General features: G+C 47.7%; 1 protein-coding gene across 1 annotated transcript in view; it reads right to left on the bottom strand.

Moving 5' to 3' along the window:
• Nucleotides 1–23,858, bottom strand: part of LOC120024617 (lysophospholipid acyltransferase 2-like) — a 77,484-nt gene that overhangs the window by 5,603 nt on the left and 48,023 nt on the right. Inside the window, exons 3-6 of the mRNA XM_038968913.1 lie at nt 16,241–16,318; nt 11,321–11,416; nt 10,661–10,716; nt 6,654–6,708 (exon numbers count right to left, since the gene is read on the bottom strand). Of these exons, the coding sequence (XP_038824841.1) occupies nt 6,654–6,708; nt 10,661–10,716; nt 11,321–11,416; nt 16,241–16,318 (285 nt within the window). The remainder of the gene's footprint in view (nt 1–6,653; nt 6,709–10,660; nt 10,717–11,320; nt 11,417–16,240; nt 16,319–23,858) is intronic.

Raw genomic sequence — 23,858 nt, 5'->3', positions numbered from 1 at the left:
CACAGTCAACCTCCTGCAGGGGAGGCGACGCACAGACCATCACAACACAGTCATCCTCCTGCAGGGGAGGAGACGCACAGACCATCACAACACAGTCATCCTCCTGCAGGGGAGGAGACACACAGACCATCACAACACAGTCAACCTCCTACAGGGGAGGAGACGCATAGACCATCACAACACAGTCATCCTCCTGCAGGGGAGGAGACACACAGACCATCACAACACAGTCATCCTCCTGCAGGGGAGGAGAAACACAGACCATCACAACACAGTCATCCTCCTGCAGGGGAGGAGACGCACAGACCATCACAACACAGTCATCCTCCTGCAGGGGAGGAGACACAGACCATCACAACACAGTCATCCTCCTGCAGGGGAGGAGACACAGACCATCACAACACAGTCATCCTCCTGCAGGGGAGGAGACACAGACCATCACAACACAGTCAACCTCCTGCAGGGGAGGAGACACACAGACCATCACAACACAGTCATCCTCCTGCAGGGGAGGCGACGCACAGACCATCACAACACAGTCAACCTCCTGCAGGGGAGGCGACGCACAGACCATCACAACACAGTCATCCTCCTGCAGGGGAGGAGACGCACAGACCATCACAACACAGTCAACCTCCTACAGGGGAGGAGACGCATAGACCATCACAACACAGTCATCCTCCTGCAGGGGAGGAGACACACAGACCATCACAACACAGTCAACCTCCTGCAGGGGAGGAGACGCACAGACCATCACAACACAGTCATCCTCCTGCAGGGGAGGAGACACAGACCATCACAACACAGTCATCCTCCTGCAGGGGAGGAGACAAAGACCATCACAACACAGTCATCCTCCTGCAGGGGAGGAGACACACAGACCATCACAACACAGTCAACCTCCTGCAGGGAAGGAGACACAGACCTTCACAACAGTCAACCTCCTGCAGGGGAGGAGACACAGACCATCACAACACAGTCAACCTCCTGCAGGGGAGGAGACACAGACCATCACAACACAGTCAACCTCCTGCAGGGGAGGAGACGCACAGACCATCACAACACAGTCAACCTCCTGCAGGGGAGGAGACGCAAAGACCATCACAACACAGTCATCCTCCTGCAGGGGAGCCACACAGACCATCACAACACAGTCAACCTCCTGCAGGGGAGGAGACACAGACCATCACAACACAGTCATCCTCCTGCAGGGGAGGAGACACAGACCATCACAACACAGTCATCCTCCTGCAGGGGAGGAGACGCAGACCATCACAACAGTCAACCTCCTGCAGGGGAGGAGACGCACAGACCATCACAACACAGTCAACCTCCTGCAGGGGAGGAGACGCACAGACCATCACAACACAGTCAACCTCCTGCAGGGGAGGAGACGCACAGACCATCACAACACAGTCAACCTCCTGCAGGGGAGGAGACACAGACCATCACAACACAGTCATCCTCCTGCAGGGGAGGAGACGCACAGACCATCACAACACAGTCAACCTCCTGCAGGGGAGGAGACGCACAGACCATCACAACACAGTCAACCTCCTGCAGGGGAGGAGACACAGACCATCACAACACAGTCAACCTCCTGCAGGGGAGGAGACACAGACCATCACAACACAGTCAACCTCCTGCAGGGGAGGAGACACAGACCATCACAACACAGTCATCCTCCTGCAGGGGAGGAGACACACAGACCATCACAACACAGTCAACCTCCTGCAGGGGAGGAGACACACAGACCATCACAACACAGTCAACCTCCTGCAGGGGAGGAGACACAGACCATCACAACAGTCAACCTCCTGCAGGGGAGGAGACACAGACCATCACAACACAGTCAACCTCCTGCAGGGGAGGAGACACAGACCATCACAACACAGTCAACCTCCTGCAGGGGAGGAGACACACAGACCATCACAACACAGTCAACCTCCTGCACAGAGGAGACGCAAAGACCATCACAACACAGTCAACCTCCTGCAGGGGAGGAGACACACAGACCATCACAACACAGTCAACCTCCTGCAGGGGAGGAGACACACAGACCATCACAACACAGTCAACCTCCTGCAGGGGAGGAGACACAGACCATCACAACAGTCAACCTCCTGCAGGGGAGGAGACACAGACCATCACAACACAGTCAACCTCCTGCAGGGGAGGAGACACACAGACCATCACAACACAGTCAACCTCCTGCAGGGGAGGAGACGCAAAGACCATCACAACACAGTCAACCTCCTGCAGGGGAGGAGACGCAAAGACCATCACAACACAGTCATCCTCCTGCAGGGGAGGAGACACACAGACCATCACAACACAGTCAACCTCCTGCAGGGGAGGAGACACAGACCATCACAACACAGTCATCCTCCTGCAGGGGAGGAGACACAGACCATCACAACACAGTCATCCTCCTGCAGGGGAGGAGACGCAGACCATCCCAACACAGTCAACCTCCTGCAGGGGAGGAGACGCACAGACCATCACAACACAGTCAACCTCCTGCAGGGGAGGAGACACAGACCATCACAACAGTCATCCTCCTGCAGGGGAGGATACACAGACCATCACAACACAGTCAACCTCCTGCAGGGGAGGAGACGCACAGACCATCACAACACAGTCAACCTCCTGCAGGGGAGGAGACGCACAGACCATCACAACACAGTCAACCTCCTGCAGGGGAGGAGACGCAGACCATCACAACACAGTCATCCTCCTGCAGGGGAGGAGACACACAGACCATCACAACACAGTCAACCTCCTGCAAGGGAGGATACGCACAGACCATCACAACACTGTCATCCTCCTGCAGGGGAGGAGACACAGACCATCACAACACAGTCAACAGTAAGGCTGTGACACACAGACCATCACAACACAGTGAACAGTAAGGCTGTGACACACAGACCATCACAACACAGTCATCCTCCTGCAGGGGAGGAGACGCAGACCATCCCAACACAGTCAACCTCCTGCAGGGGAGGAGACGCACAGACCATCACAACACAGTCAACCTCCTGCAGGGGAGGAGACACAGACCATCACAACAGTCATCCTCCTGCAGGGGAGGAGACACAGACCATCACAACAGTCAACCTCCTGCAGGGGAGGAGACACACAGACCATCACAACACAGTCAACCTCCTGCAGGGGAGGAGACGCACAGACCATCACAACACAGTCAACCTCCTGCAGGGGAGGAGACGCAGACCATCACAACACAGTCATCCTCCTGCAGGGGAGGAGACGCAGACCATCACAACACAGTCATCCTCCTGCAGGGGAGGAGACACACAGACCATCACAACACAGTCAACCTCCTGCAGGGGAGGAGACACACAGACCATCACAACACAGTCATCCTCCTGCAGGGGAGGAGAAACACAGACCATCACAACACAGTCATCCTCCTGCAGGGGAGGAGACGCACAGACCATCACAACACAGTCAACCTCCTGCAGGGGAGGAGACACACAGACCATCACAACACAGTCATCCTCCTGCAGGGGAGGATACGCACAGACCATCACAACACTGTCATCCTCCTGCAGGGGAGGAGACACAGACCACCACAACACAGTCAACAGTAAGGCTGTGACACACAGACCACCACAACACAGTCAACAGTAAGGGCTGTGACACACAGACCATCACAACACAGTCAACAGTAAGGCTGTGACACACAGACCATCACAACACAGTCATCAATAAGGCTGTGACACACAGACCACCACAACACAGTCATCAGTAAGGCTGTGACACACAGACCACCACAACACAGTCAACAGTAAGGCTGTGACACACAGACCATCACAACACAGTCAAGTGGCAGTAAGGGCTGTGACACACAGACCACCACAACACAGTCAAGTGGCAGTAAGGGCTGTGACACACAGACCATCACAACACAGTCAACAGTAAGGCTGTGACACACAGACCACCACAACACAGTCAAGTGGCAGTAAGGGCTGTGACACACAGACCACCACAACACAGTCAAGTGGCAGTAAGGGCTGTGACACACAGACCATCACAACACAGTCAACAGTAAGGCTGTGACACACAGACCACCACAACACAGTCAAGTGGCAGTAAGGGCTGTGACACACAGACCACCACAACACAGTCAACAGTAAGGCTGTGACACACAGACCACCACAACACAGTCAAGTGGCAGTAAGGGCTGTGACACACAGACCACCACAACACAGTCAAGTGGCAGTAAGGGCTGTGACACACAGACCACCACAACACAGTCAAGTGGCAGTAAGGGCTGTGACACACAGACCACCACAACACAGTCAAGTGGCAGTAAGGGCTGTGACACACAGACCATCACAACACAGTCAACAGTAAGGCTGTGACACACAGACCACCACAACACAGTCAAGTGGCAGTAAGGGCTGTGACACACAGACCATCACAACACAGTCAACAGTAAGGCTGTGACACACAGACCATCACAACACAGTCAACAGTAAGGCTGTGACACACAGACCATCACAACACAGTCAACAGTAAGGCTGTGACACACAGACCACCACAACACAGTCAACAGTGGCAGTAAGGGCTGTGACACACAGACCACCACAACACAGTCAACAGTGGCAGTAAGGGCTGTGACACACAGACCACCACAACACAGTCAAGTGGCAGTAAGGGCTGTGACACACAGACCACCACAACACAGTCAACAGTAAGGCTGTGACACAGACCACCACAACACAGTCAAGTGGCAGTAAGGGCTGTGACACACAGACCACCACAACACAGTCAAGTGGCAGTAAGGGCTGTGACACACAGACCACCACAACACAGTCAAGTGGCAGTAAGGGCTGTGACACACAGACCATCACAACACAGTCAACAGTAAGGCTGTGACACACAGACCACCACAACACAGTCAAGTGGCAGTAAGGGCTGTGACACACAGACCACCACAACACAGTCAACAGTAAGGCTGTGACACACAGACCACCACAACACAGTCAAGTGGCAGTAAGGGCTGTGACACACAGACCACCACAACACAGTCAAGTGGCAGTAAGGGCTGTGACACACAGACCACCACAACACAGTCAAGTGGCAGTAAGGGCTGTGACACACAGACCACCACAACACAGTCAAGTGGCAGTAAGGGCTGTGACACACAGACCATCACAACACAGTCAACAGTAAGGCTGTGACACACAGACCACCACAACACAGTCAAGTGGCAGTAAGGGCTGTGACACACAGACCATCACAACACAGTCAACAGTAAGGCTGTGACACACAGACCATCACAACACAGTCAACAGTAAGGCTGTGACACACAGACCATCACAACACAGTCAACAGTAAGGCTGTGACACACAGACCACCACAACACAGTCAACAGTGGCAGTAAGGGCTGTGACACACAGACCACCACAACACAGTCAACAGTGGCAGTAAGGGCTGTGACACACAGACCACCACAACACAGTCAAGTGGCAGTAAGGGCTGTGACACACAGACCACCACAACACAGTCAACAGTAAGGCTGTGACACAGACCACCACAACACAGTCAAGTGGCAGTAAGGGCTGTGACACACAGACCACCACAACACAGTCAAGTGGCAGTAAGGGCTGTGACACACAGACCACCACAACACAGTCAAGTGGCAGTAAGGGCTGTGACACACAGACCATCACAACACAGTCAACAGTAAGGCTGTGACACACAGACCACCACAACACAGTCAAGTGGCAGTAAGGGCTGTGACACACAGACCATCACAACACAGTCAACAGTAAGGCTGTGACACACAGACCATCACAACACAGTCAACAGTGGCAGTAAGGGCTGTGACACACAGACCACCACAACCCAGTCAAGTGGCAGTAAGGGCTGTGACACACAGACCATCACAACACAGTCAACAGTGGCAGTAAGGGCTGTGACACACAGACCATCACAACACAGTCAACAGTGGCAGTAAGGGCTGTGACACACAGACCATCACAACACAGTCAACAGTGGCAGTAAGGGCTGTGACACAAAGACCATCACAACACAGTCAACAGTGACAGTAAGGGCTGTGACACACAGACCATCACAACACATTGACAGTAAGGGCTGTGACACAAAGAAACGGTCTCTCACAGACAATCACAACAGTCACTACAGTAATTACAGTGACAGTACAGACTGTGATACATGCATAGTTAGAATCCCCAAAGCATTTCTCTCTCCAGAGAAACAACAATACACACTGAACAAAAATATAAATGCAACATGTAAAGTGTTGGTCCCATGTTTCATGAGCTGAAATAAAAGATCCCAGAAATGTTCCATACACACAAAAAGCATATTTCTCTCAAATGTTGTGCACACCATGGCTATGGAGCTAGTCAGCATCTGGTGTGGCCACTATTTGCCTCATGCAGCGCGACATATCTTCTTCGTATAGCGTTGATCAGGTTGTTGATTGTGGCCTGTGGAATAATGTCCCAACCCTAACAAACCATTCAGTGACCACTTGTGCCCTGTGGAAGAGGGTATTGTCATCCCCCAGACTAGACAGCCAATTAGACCGTCCTCACAGGCTCATACAGGAAGCGGCCATTTTCTACTCAAAATAACTAAAACATACCTGTAAAACATACCTTATAGCCAGGACTTTCTGATTTGGGGTCAGCTGCTCCTCTTTCCGGCACATTCCTGTTGGGGGAGGGAGGTAGAGAAGAACTCATATGTAATGCTTGCTTTTGATCAGTGGGGTTTGGTTTCAAAGTTAATTCAAAGATACTGACTTTGCAATGGAAGGGAATGAAAACAACATGTCATAACAGTCTACATACAGTACATGGTTGACACGGGTGAGGCCACCATTCCCTGCCCATAGGCTTAGTCCCAGAGAGAGGCAGTGGTCTGAGAACTCAGTAGTGTCTTGTCCTCTCCTGTGTCTGTCCTGTGTGGGTAATGATATCCATTACATCCCTGTGGTCTCTCTTTCTCACTCTCTGCAGGTCCCCGCTGATCTATGGGCTAATTAAAGGAGGATAAATTGACTTCCAGGAAGTGCGCGTCCCTGTTGTCTCACCAACCCCGCCTCCACGCCGCAGCGCTTTGTCTTGTCCCGCGCCGCACACCGGGGACGAGGCGAACGGAGTGAAACAGGCCGAATAATTCTGTGTTGTTTATGGCGGCCATTATGCTGATAACAAGATTAGCACAGCTAATCAGCTCACATTACAGCCTAATGCCTGCTGGGGACTGGAGGAGAGGAGAGGTGCCAACACCAATACTGGGCGGCACCGTCGCCCCAAATCTGGCTCCATTAACAGGCTCAATAACTAACAACACAGTAGGGCATAACTCAGACTCCCTAGACAATGAGAACGGAGTAAGGGTGGTAATGTCGGACCTGAGCACAGACTTGTTTGGTTTTGTTTGACACAAGGACAGACTACAAGACTGCATGAGTGACTGCTAAAAAAGGGCAGAAAGAACACATTCCAGAATGCTTACACTAGGACAAGTTCATTTCCAAACACGAGGTCATTTCATCCACCTTTAGTTTGGATCTCAAACAGACCTTTCTGTCTTGTTAGATCGAACAGGTACCAAGGGAAGTAGCAAACACAGGCCAACCACAATGTCCCATACTGGGAACACAGTAAAACACTGGCCAATCAGGATGTCCCATAACTCTTGCTAGTTGGCAAGACAGCACAAACAGATCTGGGACCAGGCTAGATGTCCCTAGCATCTGTCACAGGCCTTCACCTAGGTGAAGGAAGCCAGGGAGCAGAGTCTACTTTGTCTCTCACACACACACACACACACACACACACACACACACACACACACACACACACTCCCCCCCCAGAAATGTCTGGGAACTTGCAGTGCCTTGGTGGAAGAGTGGGGTAACATCTCACAGCAAGAACTGGCAAATCTGGTGTAGTCCATGAGGAGGAGATGCACTGCAGTACTTAATGCAGCTGGTGGCCACACCAGATACTGACTGTTACTTTTGATTTTGACCCCCCTTTTGTTCAGGAACACATTATTCCATTTCTGTTAGTCACATGTCTGTGGAACTTGTTCAGTTTATGTCTCGGTTGTTGAATCTTGTTATGTTCATACAAATATTTACACATGTTAAGTTTGCTGAAAATAAACACAGTTGACAGTGAGAGGACGTTTATTTTTTTGCTGAGTTTACATACATACTGTACATAGATACAGGTAACTGCCAAAATAATGCAAACACTTGAGTAAATGAGGGATTCAAAGTACATTAAAAGCAGGTGCTTCCACATAGGTGTGGTTCCTGAGTTAATTAAGCAATTCACTTCCCAGCATGCTTAGGGTCATGTATAAAAATGCTGAGCAGGCCATTCTTTTGGCTATTCTTTTTTCTACCATGCGTCTGCCCCAATAAGATGACAATATCCCCATCCACAGGGGACGAGTGGTCACTGAATGGTTTAATGAGCATGAAAACAATGTAAACCCTGTGCCATGGTCGTCTCAGTCACCAGATCTCCCTCAACCCAATTGAACACTTATGGAAGACTCTGGAGCAGTGCCAGAGATGGCGTTTTCCACCACCATCAACAAAACACAAAATTATGGAATTTCTCATGGAAGAATGGTTTCGAATCCCTCCGATAGAATTCCAGACACTTGTAGAATCTATGCCAAGTTGCATTGAAGCTGTTCTGGCTCGTGGTGCCCAACGCCCTATTAAGACACTTTATGTTGGTGTTTCCTTTATTTTGGCAGTTACTTGTAGATAGGAGAATGTAGCGCAGGGTTCAAGGATAATAGGTGTAATGCAATATAACGTAGGAGGAGGATGGGGAAAAAGGCAGGAGAGAGAGAGAGGCACCACAGGGGATCCAACAGGATCAAGAAATGCAGCTTGGAGCGTCATGTGACAGGTGAGACCAGTGGTTCCCAACTCCAGTCCTCCAGTTTTCCCCACACCGGATTCAACTTGTCAACGAATCATCAAGCCCTCAATGAGTTGAATCAGCTGTGTTTGTCCAAGGCTACAAGGAAAAGGTGTGCTGTTGGGATCTACTGGAGGACTGGAGTTGGGAAACACTGTTCCAGAGCAGAGCGAGTCACCGTGTGTGTGTGTGTAGCTATTCTTTTTGAGAAACTATTGAATCTTATTCTCTCAAACATACTTTCTATTCTGCTTTCTTTCTCTCTTTTACCTTCTGTTCGTTCAGTTATCAGAGTACAATAGAAACAGTGTGCTCACAAACAATACAACCGTATGATCCAACTCCTCCACATCTCTATGGAAAAATAGAGATGGTATGTGAGATATTCCAGCCATGTGGGCATTGTGATGTGAGGAATACCCCATGTTACTAAAGTTTCCTTCCTTTTCATCCATCTGACTTCAGAGGAAGAGACATGTGACTAATCCAGAAATACACTGAACAAAAATATAAATGCAAAATGTAAAGTGTTGGTCCCATGTTTCAAGAGCTGAAATAAAAGATCCCAGAAATGTTCCATACAAACAAAAAGCTTATTTCTCTCACATTTTGTTTACATCCCTGTTAGTGAGCATTTCTCCTTTGTCAAGATAATCCATCCACCTGAAAGGTGTGGCAAATCAAGAAGCCGATTAAACAGCATGATCATTACACAGGTGCACCTTGTGCTGGGGACAAAAGGCCACTCTAAAATGTGCAGTTTTGTCACACATCTTAATTTCTCTACCATGAGCTGCCTCCAACGTCGTTTTTTTAATCATTTGGCAGTACGTCCAAACGGCCTCTCAACCACAGACCAAGTGTATGGCAAAGTGTGAGATGGCGGGTTGCTGATGTCAACGTTGTGAACAGAGTGCCCCATGGTGGTGGTGGGGTTATGGTATGGGCAGACATAAGCGATGGACAACTAACACAATTAACTTTATCCACAGGAGGTTGATGGCACCATATTTGGGGAGGACAGACTCGTGGTAATAGCTGGAGCGGAATTAGTGGAATGGTATCAAATACATCAAACACATGGTGTCCATGTGTTTGATGCCATTCTATTTGATCCGTTACAGACATTATTATTAGCCGTCCTCCCCTCAGCAGCCTCCATTTTATCAATGGCAATTTGAATGCACAGAGATAACTATATGAGATCCTGAGGCCCATTGTCATGCCATTCATCCACCGCAATCACCTCGTTTCAGCATGATAATGTCGAAAGGATCTGTACACAATTCCCGGAAGCTGAAAATGTCCCAGTTCACCAGACGTCACCCATTAAGCACGTTTGGAATGCTCTGGATTGATTTGTACGACAGCGTATTCCAGTTCCCACCAATATACAGCAACTTCGCACAGCCATTGAAGAGGAGTCGGACAACATTCCTCAGGCCACAATCAACAGGCTGATCATCTCTATGCGAAAGAGATGTCGCACTGCATGGGGTAAAGGGTAGTCACACCAGATACTGACTGGTTTTCTGATCCACGCCCCTACTTTTTTTTTTTTAAGGTTTCTGTGACCAACAGATGCATTGCTGTATTCCCAGTCATGTGAAATCCATTGATTAGGTCCTAATACATTTTTGCATGTTGCGGTTATATTTTTGATGAGTATATATACTCCATGTCTGGTTTGAAGAAAATAAGCTTCTTACCATCATGGATTTCAAACGCCAAACTGGTGATCTTCTGTGTTATCACCATCATAGGCCTGAGAGAGACAGAGAGAAAGAGAGAGAGCGAGAGAGAGAGGGAGAGAGTGAGAGAGAGAGCGAGAGAGAGAGGGAGAGAGAGAGGGAGAGAGTGAGAGAGAGAGGGAGAGAGAGAGATGGAAATAGAAAAAGATGGAGAGAGAGAGGAGGGAGGGGGAAGGAGAGAGAGAGAGGGAGAGAGATGGAAATAGAAAAATATGGAGAAAAAAGAGAGAGAGAAAGAGAGAGAAAGAGAAAGAGAGAGAGAAAGAGAGAGAGAGAAAGAGAGAGAGAGAAAGAGAGAGAGAGAGAGAGAGAGAGAGAGAGAGAGAGAGAGAGAGAGAGAGAAAGAAAGAGGGAGAGAGAAAGAGGGAGAGAGAAAGAGGGAGAGAGAAAGAGGGAGAGCGAGAGAGGGAGCAGTATGAAAGAGAGAGAAGGGGGAAAGGGAATAAGAGAGTTATCATGAAAAAAAAGCTATAGTCGTTTATAAAGCTGTCCCATTAATTCAGGCATGGTTTCGCACAGTCTTCCAACACAATGTTAAATGAGGACATCAGGGCACTGTATTACTCCACCCAAGCCCTGACCCAAACCCACAGACGGAGAGAAAAAGAGAAGTCTTACCCTGTGAAGTCAGCAGAGTACATGCCATAGTCGAAGACGTACACGCGTGTGATCTGACAGAAGCTGAGATAGCCCAGGGCTACCACCAGACAGTACCTGAGGTAAAATATACAGACAGACAAAATCACTATAGTTCACTACAGTAAGCTAGATGAACATCTATGTACACTTATGTAAGTAGTTCGTATTTTATTAGGATTCCCATTAGCTGTTGTGAAAGCAGCAGCTACTCTTCCTGGGGTCCACACAAAACATGAAATAATACAGAACATTAATAGACAACAACATCAAGGACAGAACTACATACATTTAAAAAATGTACACTTGGCCTTCATATGAATACGTACACACAAACTAACTAGGTCAAATAGGGAAGAGGAGTTGTGCTGTGAGGTGTTTTTTAAACCAGGTTTGCTGTTCATTTGAGCAATATGAGATGGAAGGGAGTTCCATGCAATAATGGCTCTATATAATACTGTACACTTTCTGGAATTTGTTCTGGATTTAGCAGCAAATGTATAGCCTCAATTTCCAATCTTCCACATCCATTCATGTAATATTTTGTTAACAGTTGTCTGAGTTGTGAAACTAGCATTGATTTGCTTCTTAATCAATTCCTTCAGTGTAGGAAAACAGCAAAGATATTTATGTAGCTGTGATCGTCTTCATGATCGGCAGGTAGCCTAGTGGTTAGAGCGCCGGGCCAGTAACCGAAAGGTTGCTGGATCGAATCCCCGAGCTGACAAGGTAAAAATATGTAGTTTTGCCCCCGAACAAGGCTGTTAACCCACTGTTCCCTGGGCGCCGAAGACGTGGATGTCGATTAAGGCAGCCCCCCGCACCTCTCTGATTCAGAGGGGTTGGGTTAAATGGGGAAGACACATTTCAGTTGAATACATTCAGTTGTACAACTGACTAGGTATCCCCGTTTCCCTGATGATCTGAAGAGGACAATAAGTATGTTGTGGTGCTGTGGTGCGGTCTGCTGTGGTGCTGTGGTGCGGTCTGCTGTGGGGATGTGGTGCGGTCTGCTGTGGGGATGTGGTGCGGTCTGCTGTGGGGATGTGGTGCGGTCTGCTGTGGGGATGTGGTGCGGTCTGCTGTGGGGATGTGGTGCGGTCTGCTGTGGGGATGTGGTGCGGTCTGCTGTGGGGATGTGGTGCGGTCTGCTGTGGGGATGTGGTGCGGTCTGCTGTGGGGATGTGGTGCGGTCTGCTGTGGGGATGTGGTGCGGTCTGCTGTGGGGATGTGGTGCGGTCTGCTGTGGGGATGTGGTGCGGTCTGCTGTGGGGATGTGGTGCGGTCTGCTGTGGGGATGTGGTGCGGTCCGGATGTGGGGATGTGGTGCGGTCCGGATGTGGTGCTGTGGGGATGTGGTGCGGTCTGCTGTGGGGATGTGGTGCGGTCTGCTGTGGGGATGTGGTGCGGTCTGCTGTGGGGATGTGGTGCGGTCCGGATGTGGTGCTGTGGGGATGTGGTGCGGTCTGCTGTGGGGATGTGGTGCGGTCTGCTGTGGGGATGTGGTGCGGTCCGGATGTGGTGCTGTGGGGATGTGGTGCGGTCTGCTGTGGTGATGTGATGCAGTCTGGATGTGGTGCTGCATGGTGTTCCCATGACCATTAACATGAATGATGAGTGGTCTGGTAACAGAGCCAAATGAGACTGATACAGGGATATGTTACACTACACAGCCTCTGCATTACTGCCAGTAAAAGAGACAAGGGGGAAATACAAACAGAACACATGGATGACAACAGGGATCCGGGTAAATCAGTCAAATAATGACCTTCAACTTCCTTGACATGTTTCTCTTTAAGGTGACAAAATCCCATAATCATCCCGGCAGGATGTAGAGCAGCTTGTGTTTCAGCCAGCCAGCCAGTCTGTCAGCCAGTCTGTCAGCCACACACCTGCTCCTGCAGTCTCATTATTGAGCAGAGCAGGTGATTTGGCAGGGGCTCTGTGTTGCTCTGTATGCACTAGCTTAAAGCTTGGTATGTCCTTGGCACATCTTTCTCCATCTTTCTTCCACCCTCTCTCGATCTCACTCTCTCATCCTCATCTACACCTAGCCTACCCTCTTCCTCCCTCCCTCCCTCCCACACTCTGCTCCCACACTCTGCTCCCTCCCATTCTTCCATTCTCCCTCCCTTCCTCTGAACTCAGTAATGAGGCAAAGTGGATATAATGGCCCTGCTACTCCCAGACAGCCTCCCAAAATGGCACCCTATTCCCTATTTAGGGTACTACTCTTGACTAGGACCCATAGGGGATGGAAATAGGGTGGTGTTTGGAACACAGCCTCAGACAGCATGCACAGCCAGTACATGTGCACAACACACACACATCCCCATAGGGAGGAAATAAGTGTGTGAGTATGTTAGGGGAGACATGTTTCAAGTCTCTGGGAGTACAACACACTCTCAGTCTGTTCACACACTCCGTGGCGATGACGCATGCAGTCGAGCTCCCTGCAGAACACTAAGGTCAGGATGGAGAGACTCGGGTGGAGGGGGGAGGGCATTCAGAGCACTCTGCTCGTTCAGCACCACTGTGAGAACCTGTGACTATGCGCGTCACACCTGAGGACATGCGCGTCACACCTGAGGACATGCGCGTCACACCTGAGGACATGCGCGTCACACCTGAGGACATGCGCGTCACACCTGAGGACATGCGCGTCACACCTGAGGACATGCGCGTCAGTGTGTGGCTTGGAACACTGAATCAGATCAGCCAGACAGCCACCACCACCATCCCTCTTCAGTGACAGAACACCTCTGGTCCAGATCAGCCAGACAGCTACCACCACCACCACCCCTCTTCAGTGACAGAACACCTCTGGTCCAGATCAGCCAGACAGCTACCACCACCACCACCCCTCTTCAGTGACAGAACACCTCTGGTCCAGATCAGCCAGACAGCCACCACCACCACCCCTCTTCAGTGACAGAACACCTCTGGTCCAGATCAGCCAGACAGCTACCACCACCACCACCCCTCTTCAGTGACAGAACACCTCTGGTCCAGATCAGCCAGACAGCCACCACCACCACCCCTCTTCAGTGACAGAACACCTCTGGTCCAGATCAGCCAGACAGCTACCACCACCACCCCTCTTCAGTGACAGAACACCTCTGGTCCAGATCAGCCAGACAGCTACCACCACCACCCCTCTTCAGTGACAGAACACCTCTGGTCCAGATCAGCCAGACAGCTACCACCACCACCCCTCTTCAGTGACAGAACACCTCTGGTCCAGATCAGCCAGACAGCTACCACCACCACCACCCCTCTTCAGTGACAGAACACCTCTGGTCCAGATCAGCCAGACAGCCACCACCACCACCCCTCTTCAGTGACAGAACACCTCTGGTCCAGATCAGCCAGACAGCTACCACCACCACCCCTCTTCAGTGACAGAACACCTCTGGTCCAGATCAGCCAGGCAGCTACCACCACCCCTCTTCAGTGACAGAACACCTCTGGTCCAGATCAGCCAGACAGCTACCACCACCACCCCTCTTCAGTGACAGAACACCTCTGGTCCAGATCAGCCAGACAGCTACCACCACCACCCCTCTTCAGTGACAGAACACCTCTGGTACCACAATCTCTTACCCACACAACTGGAGACAAAGAAAGAAAGAAAATAACAGTAGTCTGCTACTCTTTGCCACCCTGTTCAATCCTATTTTTCCCACTGTAGTATCAATTGAACATCAAAGTAATCTATATAATTAGTTTCCTCTGGGCCTGCAGATGGGGCATGGGACTCAACTAGTTAGCAACCCCACAGAGAGGTGCCCCAGCTGGGCAAGCAGAGGATAAAGACAGGGTGAGCTAGAGGAGGCTCATATGCTTTGATGCTCATTTGTCTGAAAACAACTGGCGGTGGACGCAACCAGCAATAAGACACAGGAGATCAAAGGGGAAATAATTAGAAGACGTTATTAAAGTGATGAAGCCAGAGAAAAACGAAAAAAATGGCCACCAACAGGTGGTAAGCAACAGGAAGGAATGATAGCCAATCATCATTATCACCAGGTCAGCTTTCAATCCCTCATCAGGGATCCCAAATGGCATCTAATTCCCTGTATAGTACACCATTTTTGACCAGAGCCCTATGTTCAAAAGTAGTGCACTATAAAAGGGAATAGGGTGCCATTTGGGATGCAACCCAGGACGATTACGCCGGCGCCTTAACAGTCACTTCGCCTCAGACAGACAGACAGAGAGACAGACAGAGAGGAACGGATCTTATCACTTCATTAGCGACAGGAGCCGCTAGCCAAGACGGCTCAGTTAAGTATTCCAGGACATGCTGCTGTATGTATCTAGTAGTCTGCCTGTGGTCAGCACACCACGGTTAGCTACAACACAGATAATGATAAACTGTAGAGCTAGGTCACCACTCCTGAAGCGCGCACACACATACAAAATGCACGCACATACGCATGTATGCACACACGGCTCTCACATTTAAAGAACTTATGATTAATCACACTTTTACTGCCCCAGTTACTTTACTAAATTCAGAATAAAAATGTGTTCCAATGATCTCAGCGTGTAACAGATATACATTTGAAAAATAAGAGCGGGCGGCTGCGGTGGTCTGCTGGTACATGCAGGTCGACTCCCGGAGAGTGATTTATGAGAAGTAAAGAAGTGGCTGATGGGAAACACAGTGTGCGATGTTGAGATGACGTTGCGAGTCACTGTGTGCCTGCCTCTGCTTGATGTTTTGAACATTATTGGTCCGGCAGCAGCCACGGCCACTCTGGAGTAAGTCCAGCATGACATCTGTAGCCAGTCTGCACATCATAATTCAGACAGGCCTTCATAGACTACTCATACCCTGGACAACACACCAACACAGGCACTAGAACACACAGAAAGACACAGACACACTGGACTTACTTGTGCATGTGTTCTACTCCAGTGAGGATCATGATGCCATAGGTGAGCCCACTCTGAACCAGGAAGTGGAGAGCATACCTAAATACAGAGAGAGAGGTGATTAACTGTTTATAATCAATCACAGACATAATATTCACTATTTCTCCACCCTCGATGTCTCCCATTCCCTTTACCCTTGATGTCTCTCCTTCCCCCCACCCTCAATGTCTCTCCTTCCCCCCACCCTCAATGTCTCTCCTTCCCCCCACCCTCAATGTCTCTCCTTCCCCCCACCCTCAATGTCTCTCCTTCCCCCCACCCTCAATGTCTCTCCTTCCCCCCACCCTCAATGTCTCTCCTTCCCCCCACCCTCAATGTCTCTCCTTCCCCCCACCCTCAATGTCTCTCCTTCCCTCCATCCTCCCCGTCTCTCTCCTTCCTTCCCTCCATCCTCCCCGTCTCTCTCCTTCCTTCCCTCCATCCTCCCCGTCTCTCTCCTTCCTTCCCTCCATCCTCCCCGTCTCTCTCCTTCCTTCCCTCCATCCTCCCCGTCTCTCTCCTTCCTTCCCTCCATCCTCCCCGTCTCTCTCCTTCCTTCCCTCCATCCTCCCCGTCTCTCTCCTTCCCTCCATCCTCCCCGTCTCTCTCCTTCCTTCCCTCCATCCTCCCCGTCTCTCTCCTTCCTTCCCTCCATCCTCCCCGTCTCTCTCCTTCCTTCCCTCCATCCTCCCCGTCTCTCTCCTTCCTTCCCTCCATCCTCCCCGTCTCTCTCCTTCCTTCCCTCCATCCTCCCCGTCTCTCTCCTTCCTTCCCTCCATCCTCCCCGTCTCTCTCCTTCCTTCCCTCCATCCTCCCCGTCTCTCCTTCCCCCCACCCTCAGTCTCTCCTTCCCCCCACCCTCAATGTCTCTCCTTCCCCCCACCCTCAATGTCTCTCCTTCCCCCCACCCTCAATGTCTCTCCTTCCCCCCACCCTCAATGTCTCTCCTTCCCCCCACCCTCAATGTCTCTCCTTCCCCCCACCCTCAATGTCTCTCCTTCCCTCCATCCTCCCCGTCTCTCTCCTTCCTTCCCTCCATCCTCCCCGTCTCTCTCCTTCCTTCCCTCCATCCTCCCCGTCTCTCTCCTTCCTTCCCTCCATCCTCCCCGTCTCTCTCCTTCCTTCCCTCCATCCTCCCCGTCTCTCTCCTTCCTTCCCTCCATCCTCCCCGTCTCTCTCCTTCCTTCCCTCCATCCTCCCCGTCTCTCTCCTTCCTTCCCTCCATCCTCCCCGTCTCTCTCCTTCCTTCCCTCCATCCTCCCCGTCTCTCTCCTTCCTTCCCTCCATCCTCCCCGTCTCTCTCCTTCCTTCCCGTCTCTCTCCTTCCTTCCTTCCCTCCATCCTCCCCGTCTCTCTCCTTCCCTACATCCTCCCTGTCCCCTGCGCCATAAACAGTGCCTTCAGAAAGTATTCATCCCCTTGACTTACTCCACATCTTGTTATGTCACTGCCTGAATTCAAAATGGATGACATTTTTTCCTCACCCATATACACAAAATACCCCATAATTACAAAGTGAAAACATGTTTTTGGAAATGTTTGCAAATTTATTGAAAATGAAATGCATAAATATCTCATTTACATAAGTACTCCAAACCAATACATGTTAGAATCACCTTTGTCAGTAATTACAGCTGTGAGTCTTTCTGGGTATGTCTCTAAGAGCTTTGCACACCTGGATTTTACAATATTTGCACATTATTATTTTTACAATTCTTCAAGCTGTCAAGTTGGTTATTGATCATTGCTAGAAAGCCATTCTCAAGTTGCCATAGATTTTCAAGACGATTTAAGACAAAACTCGAACTAGGCCACTCAGGAACATTCAATGTCATCTTGGTAAGCAACTCCAGTATATATTTGTCCTTGTGTTTTAGGTTATTGTCCTGCTGAAAGGTGAAATTGTCTCCTAGTGTCTGTTGGAAAGCAGACTGAGCCAGGTTTCCCTATAGGATTTTGCAGGTGCTTAACACTATTCAGTTTATATATATATATATAAAAATAAATCCCTAGTTCTTGCCAATGACAAGCATACCCATAACATGATGCAGCCACCACCATGCTTGAAAATACAAAGAATGGTACTCAGTGATGAGGTTTGTTGGATTTGCCCCAAACATAACGCTTTGTATTCAGGACATAAAGTTAATTTCTTTGTCACATTTTTTTTCAGTTTTACTTTAGTACCTTATTGCAAACAGGATGCATGTTTGGAATATTTGTATTCTGTACAGTCTTCCTTCTTTTCACTCTGTCATTTAGGTTAGTATTATGGAGTAACTAAAATGTTGTTGACCCATCCTCAGTTCTCTTATCACAGTCATTAAACTCCTAACTTTTTTTAAGTCACCATTGGCCTCATGGTGATATCCCTGAGCGGTTTCCTTCCTTTCCGGCAACCGAGTTAGGTCGTATTGATATACCACCCAAAGTGTAATTAATAACTTTACCATGCTCAAAGGGATATTCAATGTCTTATTTTTTTTTACCCATCTACCAACAGGTACCCTTCTTTCTGAGGCATTGGAAAACCGCTCTGGTCTTTGTGGCTGAATCTGTGTTTGAAATTCACTACTTGACTAAGGGACCTTACGGATACTTGTGTGTGGGGTACAGAGTTAAAGTAGTCATTCAAAAATCATGTTAAACACTATTAGTGAGAGTCTATGCAACTTATGTGACTTGTTAAGCACATTGGTACTCCTGAACTTATTTAGGCTTGTCATAACAAAAGAGTTTAATACTTATTGACTCAAGACATTTCGGCTTTTCATTTTTAATTAATTTGCAAAAATTTAGAAAAACATAATTCCACTTTGACATTATGGAGTATTGTGTGCAGACCAGTGACAAAAAAAAACACATTTAATCCATTTTAAATTCAGGATGTGAAAAAACAAAATGTGGAAAAGTAAAGTGGGGTGAATACTTTCTGAAGGCACTGTATGTGCCTGTCAGAGTAATGGGCCAAGATTCATGTGCCCAGTCTGCCTTGAGAGAACCATTTGTCCCTGGCATCAAATGCACATTAGCTTCATTTAACACACATTCACAGACTACACACACAAAGATTACACACACATTCACCGATAACACACACACACTCAACAGCATGACTGGGCCACAGTAGCAAAGCCATAGTGGATACACAACACATCATAAGCACATCATTTAGTGCTACAAATCCTTTACCCAGTCGTTGTTTACATTAAAGATGTTTTGTCTAGTTTTGACCTCATTTGGCCACGTGTGTCATTTTGTGGGCAAAAAGATTGCAATGTTTGCAGGCCATTTTGTGTCAGGGAATAAATATTTTTCACAATGTACAGCATGTTACAAACGGCGCCCCATTTAAATGTGGCCAACTCCTTACATAGTGCACTACTTTTGACCAGAGACCTATGGGAATAGGGTGCCTTTTGGGATGCACACCCTGTAAATATGTGTGTGGGTCTAATAAAATCAGATAGTTTACGGTGTTACAACTAAACGTTCTGGCACTCAGTCCCTGTCTGCATCCCAAATGTCACGCTATGTCTTATTTAGTGCACTACTTTTGACCATGGTCCATTGAGCTCTGGCCAAAAGAAGTGGACTATGTAGGGAATAATGTACCATTTTGGGGACGCAACCCTCATTTGCATCAGGCCTCATCGGTACATCAACCTGTTTCGTCTTATTAAAGCAGATCTGTTAATGACAGAACTCTTTCAGCAGCGCTAATAAACATTGATTCAGCCCTGAGTGGAGAGCAATGGTCGGTGAAGAGTCCAGCAGCGTATTGGCCTTATAATAAATCTATCAGCATACACATACTGGCATGGTATCCCTTGGTACGCCCCCCCCCCCCCCCCATTAATCAGGCTAGAGAGGGGGGAGTCCCATTTTGGGCATTTTACACACACACACACACACACACACACAGTGGCCTACTTTTTTTTCTCCCACTCATTTAAATGCTTGCTCAAAATTGTATGAAATGTTTCAGTAACAGTTACCAAGAGGCAGCATGTCAATACTCTAATTGTCCCACTACCTGTAATATCCATCCACAGTCCTTTTCAGTCATATCCATTCAGTCCTTTTCAGTCATATTCATCCACAGTCCTTTTCAGTCATATCCATTCACAGTCCTTTTCAGTCATATCCATTCACAGTCCTTTTCAGTCATATCCATCCATAGTCCTTTTCAGTCATATCCATCCATAGTCCTTTTCAGTCATATCCATCCACAGTCCTTTTCAGTCATATCCATTCACAGTCCTACTCAAATCAAATTTGATGGCACATGCGCCAAACACAACAGGTGTAGACTTTACCGTGAAATGCTTGCTTACAATCCCTTCTCAATGATTCAGAATTTAAAAGTAACATTTTTTTTATAAAATAGTAACACACGAGAAATAAAATTAAATGCACAAGAATGGAGCTACAGTATATACAGGGAGTACCAGTACCAGATCAATGTGCAGAGGTACAAGGTACTTGAGGTAGATGTGTACATGAAGGCAGGGTAAAGTGACTAGGCATCCGGATAGATAAGAGTAAAACAAAGCAGCAAATTATGAGTGTAAAAGTGTGTGTGCGTGTATGTATACATGTCTGTGTTGTGTCGGGTTTTGTGTGGGAGTGTCAACATAGTGTGAGTGAGTGAGTGAGTGAGTGAGTGAGTGAGTGAGTGAGTGAGTGAGTGAGTGAGTATACAGTGCCTTCAGAAAGTATTAAAACACCTTGACTTATTCCACATTTTCTTGTGTTACAGCCTGAATTCAAAATGCATAATATAGATTTTATTTATCACTCATCTACACACAATACACCATAATTACAAAGTGAGAACATGTTTTTAGAATTTTTTTCAAATGTATTGAAATTTAAATAAGGAAATATCTAATTTATATAAGTATTCACACCCCTGAGTCAATACAAGCTCAAATCACCTTTGGCAGCGATTACAGCTGTGAGTCTTTCTGGGTAAGTCTCTAAGAGCTTTGCACACCTGGATGTGTACATTATTATTTTTACAATTCTTCAAGCTCTGTCAAATTGGTTGTTGATCATTGCTAGACAGCCATTTTCAAGCCTTGCCATAGATTTTCAAGCCGATTTAAGTCAAAACTATAACTAGGCCACTCAGGAACATTCAATGTGGTCTTGGTAAGCAACTCCTGTGTATATTTGACCTTGTGTTTTAGGTTAGTCTTGCTGAAAGGTGAATTTGTATCCCAGTGTCTGTTGGAAAGCAGACAGAACCAGATTTTCCTCTAGGATGTTCCCTGTGCTTCGATCTATTCCATAAATTTTTATCCTGAAAAACTCCCCAGTCCTTGCCGATGACAAGCATACCCATAACATGATGCAGCCAGCAATATGCTTGAAAATATGAAGAGTGGTACTCAGTGATGTGTTGTGCTGGATTTGCCCCAAGCATAACACTTTGTATGCAGGACATAGACAATTTCTTTGACAAATATTTTGCAGTTTTACTTTAGTTCATTTTTACAAACAGGATGCATGTTTTGAATATTTTTATTCTGTACAGGCTTCCTTCTTTTCACTCTGTCAATTAGGTTAGTATTGTGGAGTAAGTCTATCCTCAGTTTTCTCCTATCACAGCCATTAACTTCTTTGGGGTAGGGGGCAGTATTTTCACATCTGGATGAAAAGCATGCCCAGAGTAAACGGCCTGCTACAAAGCCATAAAAGCTAGAATATTAGTAGATTTGGATAGAAAACACTCTGAAGTTTCTAAAACTGTTTGAATGATGTCTGTGAGTATAACAGAACTCATATGGCAGGCAAAAACCTGAGAAAGAATCCAACCAGGAAGTGGGAAATCTGAGGTTGGTCGATTTTCAACTCAGCTCCTATTGAAGATACAGTGGGATATTGGTAATGTTGCACTTCCTAAGGCTTCCACTAGATGTCAACAGTCTTTAGAACCTTGTCTGATGCTTCTACTGTGAAGTGGGGGTGAATGAGAGGGGATTGAGTAAGGTCTATCATGAGCTGAACATGCGCTGACCATGCGCGTTCATGTGAGAGCGAGCTCTGTTCCATCGCACTTCTGAAGACAAAGGAATTCTTCGGTTGGAACATTATTGAAGAATTATGTTAAAAACATCCTAAAGATTGATTCAATACTTCGTTTGTCATGTTTTTACGGACTGTAATATAACTTTGTTTACTTTTCGTCCGTACTTTCCGCTGGACTTGCCCGCGCGTCGTGAGTTTGGAAAGTGTACTGAACGCTAGAACAACAAGGAGGAATTTGGACATAAATGATGGACATTATCGAACAAAACAAACATTTATTGTGGAACTGGGATTCCTGGGAGTGCATTCTGATGAAGATCATCAAAGGTTAGTGAATGTTTATAATGTTATTTCTGACTTATGTTGACTGCACAATATGGCGGATATATTTGTGTCTTGATTGGGCTCTGAGCGCCGACTCAGATTATTGCATGGTTTGCTTTTTCCGTAAAGCTTTTTTGAAATCTGACACAGCGGTTGCATTAAGGAGAAGTGCATCTAAAATTCCATGCATAACAGTTGTATCTTTTAGCAATGTTTATTATGAGTATTCCTGTAAATTGATGTGGCTCTCTGCAAAATCAAAGGATGTTTTGGAACTTCTGAACATAAGGCGCCGTAAGACGAAATATGAACTTTACCGAACAAAACATACATGAAGTCCTATGAGTGTCATCTGATGAAGATCATCAAAGGTTAGTGATTCATTTTATCTATATTTCTGCTTTTTGTGAATCCTCTCTTTGGCTGAAAAAATGGCTGTGTTATTCTGTGAATAGGCACTCACCTAACATAATCGTTTGGTTTGCTTTCGTCGTAAAGCCTTTTTGAAATCGGACACTGTGGCTGGATTTACAACAAGTGTATCTTTAAAATGGTGTAAAATACATGTATGTTTGAGGAATTTTAATTATGGGATTTCTGTTGTTTTGAATTTGGCGCCCTGCAGTTTCACTGGCTGTTGAAGAGGTGGGACGCTACCGTCTAACCTAGAGAGGTTAAACTCTGCAATTGTTTTAAAGTCACCGGTCTGTCCAAGATGGCGTAGCAGTCAGACATCTTTGTCATCGTCCTGTCGTGTCCCATGTATAGATCTTTTTCTTTTCATATCCTTTTTATATTTTTCTAAACCTCAACTTCAAAATACTCTCCTGCAACCCGCCTCACCCAATGTGGTGTGGATCTGCTTTTTTCTAAAGTATTTTTCTTTACTTCGGAACCGGAATCCCCCAACAGAAGCTAGCAAGCTTACTAGCTACTAGCCAGCTAACCACTGCTAGCAGTCATCAGCTAACCTTTAGCTCGTTAAACTCTTGCCAATTTGCACAATGCGATTCAAACCAGAGCATACCGGACCTATTTTCTCTCCATATCCCCGGATTCCTATCGCAAGCTCTGAACCTTTTCACCTGGATTATCGCAGCTAACTAGCTGCAATCCGAGTGGCTACTCTCGGCTAACGCCTCTATCCCGAAGCAAGCACCAATTAGCCTGGAGTAGCCCATGCTAGGCCCATCTCCCGGCTAGCTGAAGAGGTCCATCAGCCACTCCGGGTATACAACAC

Source organism: Salvelinus namaycush, chromosome 29 (genome assembly GCF_016432855.1).
Source record: "Salvelinus namaycush isolate Seneca chromosome 29, SaNama_1.0, whole genome shotgun sequence".
Classification (NCBI taxonomy): Eukaryota; Metazoa; Chordata; class Actinopteri; order Salmoniformes; family Salmonidae; genus Salvelinus; species Salvelinus namaycush.
The sequence above is the reverse complement of the archived record's forward strand: the minus strand, read 5'-3'. Positions and strand labels throughout refer to the sequence as shown.